A 13,253-nucleotide genomic window follows, 5' to 3' on the forward strand; every position below is an offset into this window, starting at 1 on the left:
TCATCCTCCTAGAATCTACCATGATAATATTGATACCGTTTGTGTACTATATATCAGATGCACATGGCTTTTTCATGTTCTTGAAGAGTTGTTGCATAGCCTTGAGAGCAATACTATTCATATCCTAGTCCATTTCTATCAAGTCTGAGCATGTGCATGCAGTGTCAGTGTACCTAACTTTTTATATTTGGGTTTGCCTTGTTTCATGAAAGTTATCTTTAAAAAACAAAAAGCGGAGAGGAAATATTATCATTTCTTATTCTTGACTCTTGAGTAAAGGGTACTCAAGAAAGAGACCTTGTTTCTTGAATGACAAATTGACAAATAGGGTGAACATTGAAATACTACTGTTGGGACATGTGATCCAACGGTGGAAGAAGGCCACATATGATCCAAGCCCTAGACTTAAATAAGAATCTCTACCGCCAAAGAAGACGAACCCTAAATAGAAAGCCCCACGCGCTTTGCTCGTCCAAGCGACCTCCCAAACTCCTACAACCGTTCTGGCCATAGAGTGAGTTACAACCGCGCGTGTGGCGTGTGGAACTCCCAAGACTTTCATTCTCAAAAAACAGAACGGCAATGCACGGACCGCCGATCCAATCAGTCAGATCCCCTGAGGGTGGGTCAGAAAAATAGACTCAAAACAAATCTGCACGTGGGATCCACTCCCACCTATCCACGCTCGTTTTGGCGCGTGTGCACGTTCCTGACGGCCCTCTCCAGAGTCCCAAAAGACCCCAAACCCCCCAAGGACAGCAAGCCAATACAGAAACAGACAAAGGAAGTAATGGACAAAGACAAACAAGGCATCAGCCTCAGCTCCTATGCTCATCATTGTCTTCAATCTCTCTTTTCCTATGCTCAAAACTTCAAAATTACTAAAACCCTCCTCTAAAGTCCTACTACACTCTTCTAGATTTCTATCTCTCTCTTCTCTTATCTATCATATTCTTTCTTCTTCTCAGGGCAATTCAACTGTTGGGTTAGTGGGTTTTCTTTGTCTCTGTTTTTGTCTCTAATAACAGGCAGCCCTCTCCCTTCCATTTTTGCTCACTGTTTTCAGTCAATACTGCATCTAGTTCTTGTTTTTCTTGCATTTCTCTCAGTACCCAATAGGCCAATACCATGATTTTTTCATCAATTTCTTGTGAAAATCCATGGATAGCATTCAGCCCAAAAGTCCTAAGCTCCTCAAGAAAGCAACCTCCTTTTCACATAAAGCCCATTCTTTGTATTCACCGCCAGAACCCAGCTGAAACCGCCTTGAACAATCCCACAGAACCCAAAACCCAGCTCAGAAACCCCATCTTGCCTCTAAGCCGAACTCAAGTTGTTTACAGAAAAAGCCAGAAAAGCAGGGCTCTTGATGAAAGGAGTGGTTGTCCCCAACTGGGTAGCCAGCAAATGTTGCTTTTGTGTGGATTTGGGTACTGGGTGCAAGGTTTTAGGTGCTTTCCATGGCTGGCTTTGAACTTCCACATGGCTCACAATCTCAACATGCACCCCTCAACCTTGCAGCTTGTACAGCATTGTGGCAACCTTCCCATGGTGGCCAAACCCTTCTATGGAATCCTCTCTGATGCTCTTTATATTTGTGGTGCTCATAGAATACCTTATATTTCCATTGGAGGTTAGCTGCAATTCCTTTGACTTATCTCCTTGATGTCATTACAGTTTTAGGTCTTTTTTGCTCATATTTCCAAGTTTGACTATATTCATGTGCTCTTCTCCCTCAGAATTCTGTTAAATCTTGATATGTATTTTAAATGTAAAGCCATATCATTTATTTCCAAAAAGACGAGAGGCTTCATCTTGGTTGTTTACATAGTATTGCACTTCTTATTCTTTCCTTTGCTTGGTTTTGCTTTCTTGCTCTTTTCATTTTATTTTTCCCATTTTAACTATGCTATAGATTCTATTTGTCTACTTCATGTTCAAGAATTCTTTGATTCACAATGGAAAGTAGGAGTGATTAAATTCATAATTATAAGGAAACTTCTCTGTATAAATTTGATAAGTTTGACTAATTTTATGCTGTAATTCATGTAGAAGAGTAGCTTAACCTTAACATGTTATCTGCAGACCTGCCCCTTTTCTTGCAAGTTGCAACAATGGTAAAGTGGAACCTAAAAAAGCTGTTTAATGGTGTAAACAATGTATCAATCAGAAAGTAAAATGGACCATATCTGGATTTGAAAAAGGCAATAAAATAAAAGTGTATACTTGAAACCTCTCATGGGAGAATCTGATGGAGTTCAAACTTCTCAGTTCTTTTGCAGGTCCTGTCTTGGGGGCCACTGGCACTGATCCCTGTTGCAGCTCAAGCCCTTCCTACCCTTATGGTGTGTGTTCTTCTCAGTAATCTTGGAGCATCCATTACAGAAGTAGCAAAGGATGCTCTTGTTGCAGAGTATGGCCAAAAACACAATATAAACGGCCTTCAGTCTTATGCATTCATGGCATTAGCTACTGGTGGAATCCTTGGTAACTTTTTAGGTGGATATTTCTTAATGAAAACACCACCCAGAACCATGTTTCTCTTATTTTCAGTCCTACTTTCCTTTCAACTTGCAATTTCGTTGAGAATAAGAGAGGAATCTCTTGGTTTACCACAGTTGTCAGATCCCAATCTTATAAGGAAACCAATCATGGAAAGTATTAGAAAACAATTCTCTGATCTAATGATGGGAATTCGAGAGGAAAGCATTGCTCGACCTCTTACTTGGATTGTAGCTTCTATTGCCATGGTCCCAGTTCTCACAGGTTCCATCTTTTGCTACCAAACACAATGTCTACATCTTGACCCTTCAGTCATTGGCATGTCTCGAGTGATTGGCCAGTTGATGCTGCTTTCCACTACTGTACTTTATGACCGTTATTGGAAAAAAGTTCCCATATGGAAGTTGGTTGGTATTGTGCAGCTTGTGTATGCCTTTTCCCTTCTTCTTGACTTTGTTTTAGTAAGACAGATCAATGTTAGACTGGGGATTCCGAATGAGGTGTTCGTTCTTTGTTTTTCGGGGTTAGCAGAAACTATTGCACAATTCAAGATCTTACCTTTCTCAGTGCTGTTTGCCAGTTTATGTCCTCGAGGTTGTGAAGGGTCTCTCACTTCGTTCTTAGCATCAGCCTTGTGTTTATCATCAATAGCTAGTGGGTTTTTAGGTATTGGATTGGCTTCTGTGATTGGAGTAACAGCAGGCGACTACTCAAGCCTGCCTTATGGGATTCTGGTACAGTTCCTTGCGGCTTTACTTCCTTTAGGATGGATTTATCATTTACCCATGTCAGAAGCTGTTGTTGGGAAGGAGAGGAAGAGAGGTTTCAGTAGAAGAACTCAGAAAAATAGAAGGGTAGGTAGAGTGGTATATGGTTCAGCATATGTCTACAGGCGCGAGAGAGAATCCGAGGCACAGAGGTGAAGAAGCAACTTCTTATGATCACATCTTTTTTGGAGAGCAAAGGGATTGAAAATGGGAAGCATATGTTGGATTGCCTGAGCTACCTCCTATGATTGCAGCTGCTCGAGAGAATGGGAATTGAAGATGGGAGGAAGAAGAATCTAGAGTTGCCTCGGTGCTGTTCATTTTCTTCATACACAAGATGACTTGGAAAGAGGCTTCATCATTCTGTCACAAAGCTGAAAATTGTGACATCATGTTAAGGCAGTCAGTTAGAACTTAGTTGTAATACAACTTTTGTTTCACAAATCACTAATGTAAATAGCATCGGTTCTGAGCTCTAATCCCACGCAAAGAAGAACAAGAACAAAATGAAGAGCTTCGAGCTATGAGGTACTTAATGTGTGGCTGCACCTCATCCTAGAGCAATGAGGCAACTGTATACCTGGTATCTGCATCATGAATGGGGGGAGTCTCTCCTCTTTTGCTCCAATTCAATACCGTCCTTTCCTTGGATGTGCATATGTGCACAGGGTTCTGACAGCATAAACTAGAAAAAGGAACAAAAGAAAAATAGAAGAGTTAATGGATTCTTCCAGAGAACTACTTAGTCTCTTACCTTTGGGGTGAAACATACATTTTGAGATATATCTACTTGTCTAAATTGGAGATAAGGCTCAGGCAAACTCTAGCCTCCTACTTCCTTTTCCCATAAAACCAAGTTAAGAATTGGAGTAACTAGTGAGCAATCACAACAAGGAAAAGGCTAGAAGTGCTAAAATCTTTACAAAATTTAATTTATAAATTGACATGACATGGATATAGATGTGATGCTTATGAAAATTCAGCAGCTTCAGATTTTGGTGAAGTTAATAGAAATGGGGTTTTATTAGAATTACAAATTTTCTCACTTGGCCTCCTTTTTTCCTAATAAAATTACAACTTTATTCTGAAGCTATATTTTTTTATTTCAATTTGTCAGTTTTTCTAAACTAAAAAAAAGTTCATGGCCATTAGCCATGATGGCATGGATGTTAAGATCACTAATTTATGACATTTGTGTCCTCATTACACACATAGATCATGTAGAGTTTTGACATATTTTCCTTGAGGTATACCTAGTGTGTGCTTTGTCGTATTCTGAAGCATATACTCTTGCTCGCTTAGTGTGTGATTTGTCATAGAAAAAGAAGAAAATGACATGACATATTTTATGTGACATACTATGCATACCACAATATTGTACTCATAAATTGTCACATCATTTTGTAAACTAAATTTGGCAAAACCATTTTTTTGTAATAAAGAAATCTCTAGCATCACTTTAGCAATTAATTAAATGCCGAGCCCATCTTGGCAGCCGCTTCTTTCAATCCTTTCGCCAGCTGCTCAAAAGAGGAGCATAAGATTTTATTAAAGAAAATTTTATATATAAAAATATAGAATAATTCTCTAGCTAAAATACAAAAGTTTGGACTAGAAAATAAAAAAAATTAATTCTCTAGTCTAAACTTTTGTATTTTAGCTAATGTCCGAATCTAAATCCCCCACTGTTGACACATTTCACGGCTGAGACTTTCATTTTTATAGATAATAATAAATTGTGACTCAAAGTTGTTTGATTATTATATTGTGAATTTGTATTATTGATTATCTTAAATTTTACTTGAATGTAAACATATTATATTGTCAGACTGTCGGATACGATAATATTACCTATTATAGGATTTGGATTCTCTGCTTATCTTGTTTTTATTAGTTACTATTTAATATGGATATGCCATATACTACTTGTCTTGGTCTCATTAGTGATAAATTTTTCTGTTGGAATGTATGAACAATGGGAAGGAATGGAAAGTCTTACATACAAACACCCTCTCACAATCATCTCTCATATGTGAGGATCACATGACCAGTTATTGGGCATGCAAGAATTTCTGAAAATCTTCATAATAAAAATTAGTGTATGCCGATTTGTCATCAGAAGAATAGATGGTAAGCAACTAAGCAACAATCATTAGATCATATGTTATCTGTAGTACAAATGAAGGCATGCTATCCCTAACTACTGTATCAAAAAAGATCTATGTTGGATGCTCAAAATCAAAATAATGAGAATAGCAGGCTCCCTTCATTACTAAGATGAGGTGATCAAGCATCTCATAGATCAAATTAGAACAAGGATGTGCTTTATCCGCGACATAGAAGCAATGAGTCTTGCCATTGATGCTTATCCAACTGCACCCAGGTGCCTTCCTCAAACCACTTTCTTTCATCATTGTTCTCATTTCAGCTACAACATCCCATCTCCTAGAAGAAGCATAGAAGTTCGATAGTGAAATATAATTTGAAGGGTTTTTGGGTTCTAGTTGAAGAAGGAACTTAGAAGCTAGATCTTGCATGTCAGCATTCCCATGCAATACAGAAGCAGTAATTAAAGCCCCCCAAACACTTGGACCAGGTTCTACAGGCATAGTTTCGATGAAATTTAATGCTCGATCAAGCTCTCCTGATCGGCCTAATAGATCCACCACACAAGCACAGATCTCGACAGTTGGTTTAATTCCAAAATCAGTCATTACAGAGCTATAGACGGAAAGGCCTTCGTTTACCAATCCTGACCTGCCACAAGCAGAAAGGACCCCTACTATTGTTATCATGTCCGGTTTGATTCCAAGCTGAAGCATCTTATTGTACAAAACAATGGCTTCCTCACCCCTTCCATGTAATCCGTATCCTGAAATCATTGAACTCCAAGAGATGGCATCCTTACAAAAAGAATCATCCTCAAACACTTTCCTTGCAAACTCCAAGCTCCCACATTTGGAATACATGTCGATTAAAGCATTACACAGAGATACGTCATGATTCATTTCCCTCCTGATAGCGAACCCATGAATTTGTTTCCCACCCATTAAACCAGCATGCGAACTACAAGCAGGGAGGACACTTACAAGTGATACTCTATTGGGATGTATTCCATCTTCCACCTGCATCCTTTGAAAAAGAATCAATGCTTCATCAGAAGCTCCATTCTGCACATAGCCATTGACCATCGCCGTCCAAGTATATACATTTCTACACTTCATATGGTCAAATACCCGTCTACCCAAAACAACTTTGTTACTCCTAGAATACATATCAATCAAACAACACCCGAGATGAACATCAAAACCAAAATTAAATTCGAATTCATACTTCACAATATAACAATGAAGCTCCCTCCCATAATCCCAATTCCTCATATCATCATCTCCACACAAAGGCAAAAGACTTGAAACAGTAAACCCATTAGGTTTCACCTCATTCATCATCATGCATTTAGCAATTTCCCAAATTTTCTTATCAAAAACATGATCTACAGAACTTGCATACCCTGATATTAATGCATTCCATGAGCCCACATTTCTTTGAGGCATTTCATCAAACAGTTTCCTACTTTCACTAAAACTCCCACATTTACAGTACATAGACATCAGAGAATTGGCAACAACAGTATCCAAAACAAACCCAACTCTTATACTCTTCCCATGAACGCATTTCCCAGAAACCAAGTCCCGAACCTCACCCGAAACTTTCGCCATTGTCGCTAATGTATAATCATCCGGCACTACGTTACAACAACACATTTCTATAAACAACTCAAAAGCTTCATCATAAACACAATTTTTAACATACCCATTAATCAATGAGTTCCATAAATACACACTCTTGAGCTCAACCGAGTCAAAGACGAGTTTCGACTTGGTTCGGTTCCCACAAAGAGCATAAGAAGAGATGAGCTTTGTGGCGAGGAAAGGGTTTTGTTGGAGGCCATGAGTGATAATTTGAGCGTGAGCTTGTTGGGTGAGCGAAAGAGAGTGGTGGGTGATTGAGAGCTGAAGAAATTGGCGGAGATTCGGAGGCTGGTGGAGCACAGTGGCACAAGTGTAATAACGTGAGGTTATGAGGGTAAATGACTTGCGTGCGGAGGAGAGGTTCATGAAGCACGGAGAGGTAGTTTGAATTTGGCGGGGGATTTGGACTTCTGAGAGGCCAAGATAATATGAAAGAAAGGCTTATACGGTTGTACGTGAGAAGACAATTAATTTCAAGGGTTAATTAAAATTATACACCTCAACTATACATCACTTTTCAACTTAATAATTCAAGTTTAAAAAGTTGCATTAAGGTATCTCAATTACGAAACCGTGTCAGTTAGATACTTCCGTTAGCCTGGCCGTAAAAAATGTCATTATCTGATGATGTGATACACCACTAAAAAGCTTCATTTCAATTTAGTACCTCAACTTTATTATATTTTTCAAGTTCATACCTTAAGTTCAAAAACTTGTAAATAAATAAATGTTTTCCAATTTTTATCTCAATTTCACCCCAGTTTTTGACCCATCAAATCTTCATCAAAATTATCGATCTTATATTTATTTTGAAGCTATGAATGTTCTCTTTACAACTATATAAAAATAATGCAAAAAAGAGTTATGAAACCCGAGATAATTGGTCACAGAGTAGGCTACTCAAAACTGCCAAATTTTTCAAACAAATTGTCAATTTCGGGTAGCCTAATTTGTGACTACTTATCTCACGTTTCATAGCTCCTTTTTGAATTATTTCTATATGGTTATAAAGAGGACATTCATAACTTCAAAATGAGTATAAGATTGTTGATTTTAGTGAAGATTTGGTGAGTCAAAAGTTGAGGTGAAGTTAAGATAAAAACTGTAAAACATTTATTTATTTGCAAATCTTTTAACTTGAGGTATGAACTTGAAAAACATGATAAAGTTGAGGTACTAAATTGAAATGAAGCCTTTAGTGGTGTGCCACGTCATCAGATAACGACCTTTTTGACGACCAGACTAACGAAGGTACCTAATTGACACGATTTCGTAGTTGGTGTATCTTAATGCAACTTTTTATGCCCCTTCTACTATTTTAAGACCCAAAAGAGATATGTTTTCTCTTCTGATTAATCAATATTCTTCTCATTTTCTTCTTTTAAATTAGAAGTTTTTTTATTAAATACACATAAATCTAATCATTTATTCTATCTAATTCAATCATATGCATCAAAGGAGGCTTAAGATTATAATATTTGGGTATGTGTTATAGAACTTAACAATGATGGGAATCTAATCTATGCCTTAGCTTGGGTAGCATGGAAATGACGGACAAGGATTAGGGGAAAATTAGCATTTTAGGTCTTATGATTTTCATGTAAAAATTTCATAAGAATGCTATTAAATATGAACATACGTTACCAAAATCAACACGAGACAAAGGGCACAGAGAAAATGAATACCATATATTACAAGAATAAAGAAAATATCATCAAGTAGATCAAAACCAGAAACAATACATCCCAAGAGGGGGAAGGGTTTAGGTTCCAAGTTCAATTACCGATGTAACAAAATGTACAATGAACAAGAACATTTACATGTTTGGCTTTATTAAAATTGAACTTACAAACTCTGTACAGTAAATACAGGTCCAGGATTCAAAGGGGGAAGGGTCCAACAAGTACCCTGACTATCAATACAACTGCTATGCCATTTAATTCTATAGGAACCCACTGGAAAACCAGAAACATCAAGCAGGCAACTTGAGAAACCTTGCCCTCTTTCATTCAGTTCAAAGCGCGCAAATGAATTCACAAACTCACCATCATTAGTACCCCTTCCATGCTTTTTACTCTTTTTTGTACTGCACTCTGTTACATACTGCAAGAGCTTTTCATTCATTTCTACCATGTCATCAGTTTCCCAAGCCTGATAACTTCCCTGCTTTTGCTCCTTGTTTTCTCCACTTCCTCTTGGCTCCTCAAAGCATACTCTACAGTAGAGGATGCAGTACAAATTGTTCAACCGAACTGGGATATCTGGTGGCACATTTCTTAATTGAAGACAAAGATTCAATGACAACTGGAAGCCCATGGAAACACAAATTCCATCTGGGTTTCTTGTTTCGTTGACAGCAAAGAGTTCTGACCCAAGGCAAGGCCTGAAATTTTATGTCAGTCACAAACATTAGAATGGTGATGAACATATAAAAACATAAATCATATAATATGATGATACTAGATAATCAAAATCATATAATATGGTTTGGCCAAAAAAAAAAATCATATGATATGGTGAAGATGTGGAACCCCAACCCATCCTTTTCTCCATGGACAGAGTAAGCCGTGGATACTCTTTCCCTACTCCTAACTCAGATATCAAGTAGTCACAGGGTACTTCTGTGAGGACTCAATCCAAGGCCTTCCAAACTCCAAATCAAGGCCCAAGGACACTGAGAAATCAAGAAAAATATTTTGTAGTTAATATAATTAAAGTGACAGCATACCTTAATTTAAAGAAGTACTTCGGAGTCCGGAAAGGGATCTGCATCCATTTCATAAGAATATTATATAGAAGTAGCAAACCATCCTTGGTTACTTGGGATAGACCTTCCTCATTATCCACTCTGTTTGCCTTACTTTTCAAGCTAGCAATCACTGAAACCGCATAACTACAAACACTGAGAATATCACTTGATTCAGAACCATTCTTAAATGATTGAATTCTTGAGTGGAAGTGACAACAACCCATGGGCTTTCGACCAGCCTCCAAAAGCAGACAGAGATTTGAACTGATTTCATGGTTACTGTGCCACAACCGCCCAACTAGATTTTGTATCAACATTGCGTCTAATCTGTTTTCTAGAATTCCCAGACTACTAAAAATAGCAGAATTAATTAAACTTGGAATGTAGAGAGCAAAACCAGTACATAAGGCCAACAGTGAACAACTTAAAGCAAGTTCTGAAATGATTTTTGAACTTTTGCTGTCCATGTCAATGAAAGAAGTTGAAACTAGATCAAATTCCTGTGCTAACCTCTTCAACTGCAGAGATATCTGAGTAATTTTCCACAAAGGTATAAGGTATTCAACCAAAACATTATTCTCAACCTGTTCTTTATTCATAATATTGTCCTGGTCAAATGGAATGTTTCCCAAAACTTTAAGTATATCCTCCACAAGTCCTAGTACTTTCACTCTTAAAGACAAAAACCACCTCTGGAAATAAAAGGTTTGGCCTGTTCTGACATCAAATTTTAATGTTTCCAAAGAAGAGCAAAGACTGTTGTAAGCCGCTGCTAGCTCTTTACCACAAGTACGCTCCTTGATAGAACTAGCTATGCCCCGGCCAATTTCACCTAATTCATTACTGTAAAGTGTAAAAGGGTATTTATACGTCCCTAACCCTTCTTTTGGCAATAGCAGCAGCTTGAGTGTCCTCTCAGAATGAGCAAATTGAACTAATGATTTCAACCAGCAGCAGCACGAATCAGAACGAACCTTCATTACTAACTGCTCAAATATAAAAGTTGCAGTGAGCCAGGCTCCCTCACATGCTGCATATGTCCCGACTTTGTAAGCAGACCAATTATTGTTTTCCGTCAGCATCCTCTTTGCACATTCAACAGTATGAAATTCATGCTCAATTGAGTAACTAAGAAAAGATATGCCTGAGTTTCTGTCAAGATTGCTACTTCCCTCACTCTCATTCACCATGTGACCCCAAATGGTTCGACAATGCAACAAAAGGGAGTATAATGTGTATGTATAACATTCAAACGAGTTGCTCTGACATACATTTTCGACCAGAAGCTTCACTTTGTCAAATACTTTGGTGGAGATGGCACCAGCTTCACTGAGATTTTCAAGGAAGGTCACCAAAAATCTGTATAAATTGAATACAAGCTTTGTACTGATAGTTTTGCTTTTTTCTCCTTTCAAGGATACATTATCTTGAACGAATGCATCTCTTTCTGTTGTAGCCATGAGTTTTTCATGCATATCCGAGAGAGACCTGATTAAAACAGATATTTGATCCAGCACTAAGACATGCAAATCTGGGAATTCTTGAATTAGAAGAAGAAGAAGATTGAGTAGGCACTTAACTTGTTGAAACACTTCAGAGTCAGTCTGACAAAGATTCAAAACTGCCTTCCCCATCAAGGTGATGCGATCTATGATAAGCAAGATCACCTGAGATGGCAGAAGAGAGGAACAACGCACAAGAGATCCCGACTCTGTGCTTCCTTTTAGTTTTCTTGACAAATCTACCAAAACAGAAATGGCTAACAAGACCTCTGACGTGATTGGAGATGAGGATGCAGTCTCGGCAATGCTTAACAGCTTAGGAAATTCGAAGGCCTCAAAGGGTAGATTGGGTAGCATATATAAAATCATCTGCACAATGCCTAATGTAAGTTAATAGAAATTGGACAACATTAAATCATTAATAAAATTTCATCTGTATGAGCTCAGAAACAACCTTACGCAAAGTCTGTAGAGCTTGAGATAGCACCGGTGACGGGAGTTGAGGTTCATCTAGTATGCTAAACAATGCTTTCACAAGACATGCATTTACAGGAACACGATACATTCCTTTACTGAAAATAAAAAGCAGGCATCTTAGTGCCGTTGCTCGAAGATGAAGAGTTCTTTCTTGGCTAAGAAACAAGAGAAGCAAGTCGACCTGCATTCAGATGTCAATAAGTATCATGGGTCAAGGATTTTGAGAGAGTATGGTATCAAAATAAGTACCTGGTCAGAAACAAGAACTGTTGACCTGTAAGCAAGTTTTGAGAGAGATACCAGCATGGCAACCTGATAATCCTCGTCTGAAGACTCTAACAAAAGCTTTAGACATGTCTGCAATGAAACAGCATTCAAAACTCAGTACAATCATGTCCATAAGTAAAGAACTAACAAAAAGTCTAAAAGCAACAGTTTGCAATAGAAGAACCTTGTAACCATTGTTTGCAAGGGAATGTGAGCACCCGATTTTCGCAAACACTTTAGCTCCGGCCAGCCTTATAGCAAGAAGCGTCCCCGATGAACTCATCATATGACCCAACATCTCCAACACAACACACGCGAAGTCCACCGATAACTCTGCAAAGCACCCTGCTGCAAATAACGAAGCTTTCACCTCCAAAACGTGAGAAGAAACCAACCCAGAAAGCACCAAGTACCGAATACTTGAACTCTCTTTCGCAAAATGCGCCCAACACCCAAATACCCCCAAAGCCAAAGCCTTTTCCTCAACACCCCCATTGTCAAACACAACCTTAACTCTCCTCAGCAACTCCTCCTGCATACGAACCCGAGTTTTGGACAAGACCCCATTGTACTCTTTCCTTTTGCTCTTCCTCCTCTTCCGGTACTCGAAGAGAAAGGCCTTCAAGATGCATAGCCTTGTGGGGTTGTCTCCGGACTCGAAGGCGTTGGCGAGACGGAGGAGGATGGCGTTGGAGAAGAGCTTGCCCTCGTTGGGAATTAGGTCGAACAGGTGGTGGACAGATGGAGAAGGATCTGGGTCTGTGCTGAACTGGTGGAGTTTTGGACCGATTTCGGATATGGCTTCGAGTGAGCGACCTGGTTTCTTGGAGCGCAAGGCTTTGTCGAGCTCTATGCTCCATTGCATCGCACATGCTGCTGAGTTTTTCTCCATGTTGGCTCAAAACTTCCAAATACAACTATAGAATCAGATAACTACTCAAAGAATTGAATTGAATTGAGGTGGGTACCAATAGAAGCACTCAAATAACGTATATCAAACATTCAAACTCATAATCCATCAGCGGCGGCAAAAAAAATATATTTTATTTTCGGTCAAGAATTGGCGGCAATTTACTGTTAAAAATAAGTTATAAGTTATAACACTTAATAAAAAAGTTTACAAATACCTTCACGGCTTCACCCCAAAAAATAAAAGGTTAAAAACGTTAAGAGAGAAATACAGAAATAGGAGAGAGAAGGGAGGTGAGAGTAATATTATCCTTGTTTAATATTTATT

General features: G+C 38.4%; 3 protein-coding genes across 3 annotated transcripts; 1 reads left to right on the forward strand and 2 right to left on the reverse strand.

Moving 5' to 3' along the window:
* Nucleotides 1-856: 856 nt before the first annotated feature.
* On the forward strand, nucleotides 857-3,856 carry LOC147293728 (putative folate-biopterin transporter 8, chloroplastic). The gene is made up of 2 exons (XM_086232586.1): nucleotides 857-1,633; nucleotides 2,272-3,856. Exons 1-2 carry the CDS (start codon nucleotides 1,129-1,131, stop codon nucleotides 3,423-3,425), a joined length of 1,659 nt encoding a protein of 552 aa, XP_086088712.1. The 5' UTR covers nucleotides 857-1,128; the 3' UTR covers nucleotides 3,426-3,856.
* Nucleotides 3,857-5,354: 1,498 nt separating this feature from the next.
* LOC147293729 (pentatricopeptide repeat-containing protein At3g12770-like) lies at nucleotides 5,355-7,405 on the reverse strand. Its single transcript, XM_086234177.1, has one exon. The coding sequence runs from the start codon at nucleotides 7,385-7,387 to the stop codon at nucleotides 5,489-5,491; it is 1,899 nt and encodes a 632-aa protein (XP_086090303.1). The 5' UTR covers nucleotides 7,388-7,405; the 3' UTR covers nucleotides 5,355-5,488.
* Nucleotides 7,406-8,800: 1,395 nt separating this feature from the next.
* EMB1895 (ARM repeat superfamily protein) lies at nucleotides 8,801-12,957 on the reverse strand. Its single transcript, XM_086233717.1, has 5 exons — nucleotides 12,201-12,957; nucleotides 12,050-12,106; nucleotides 11,727-11,930; nucleotides 9,750-11,641; nucleotides 8,801-9,404 (listed from the first exon to the last, which is right to left on the reverse strand). The coding sequence occupies exons 1-5, from the start codon at nucleotides 12,906-12,908 to the stop codon at nucleotides 8,867-8,869; spliced, it is 3,399 nt and encodes a 1,132-aa protein (XP_086089843.1). The 5' UTR covers nucleotides 12,909-12,957; the 3' UTR covers nucleotides 8,801-8,866.
* Nucleotides 12,958-13,253: the final 296 nt, after the last annotated feature.

Source organism: Dryas octopetala, chromosome 2, assembly GCF_963921425.1.
Source record: "Dryas octopetala chromosome 2, drDryOcto1.1, whole genome shotgun sequence".
NCBI classification, from domain to species: Eukaryota; Viridiplantae; Streptophyta; class Magnoliopsida; order Rosales; family Rosaceae; genus Dryas; species Dryas octopetala.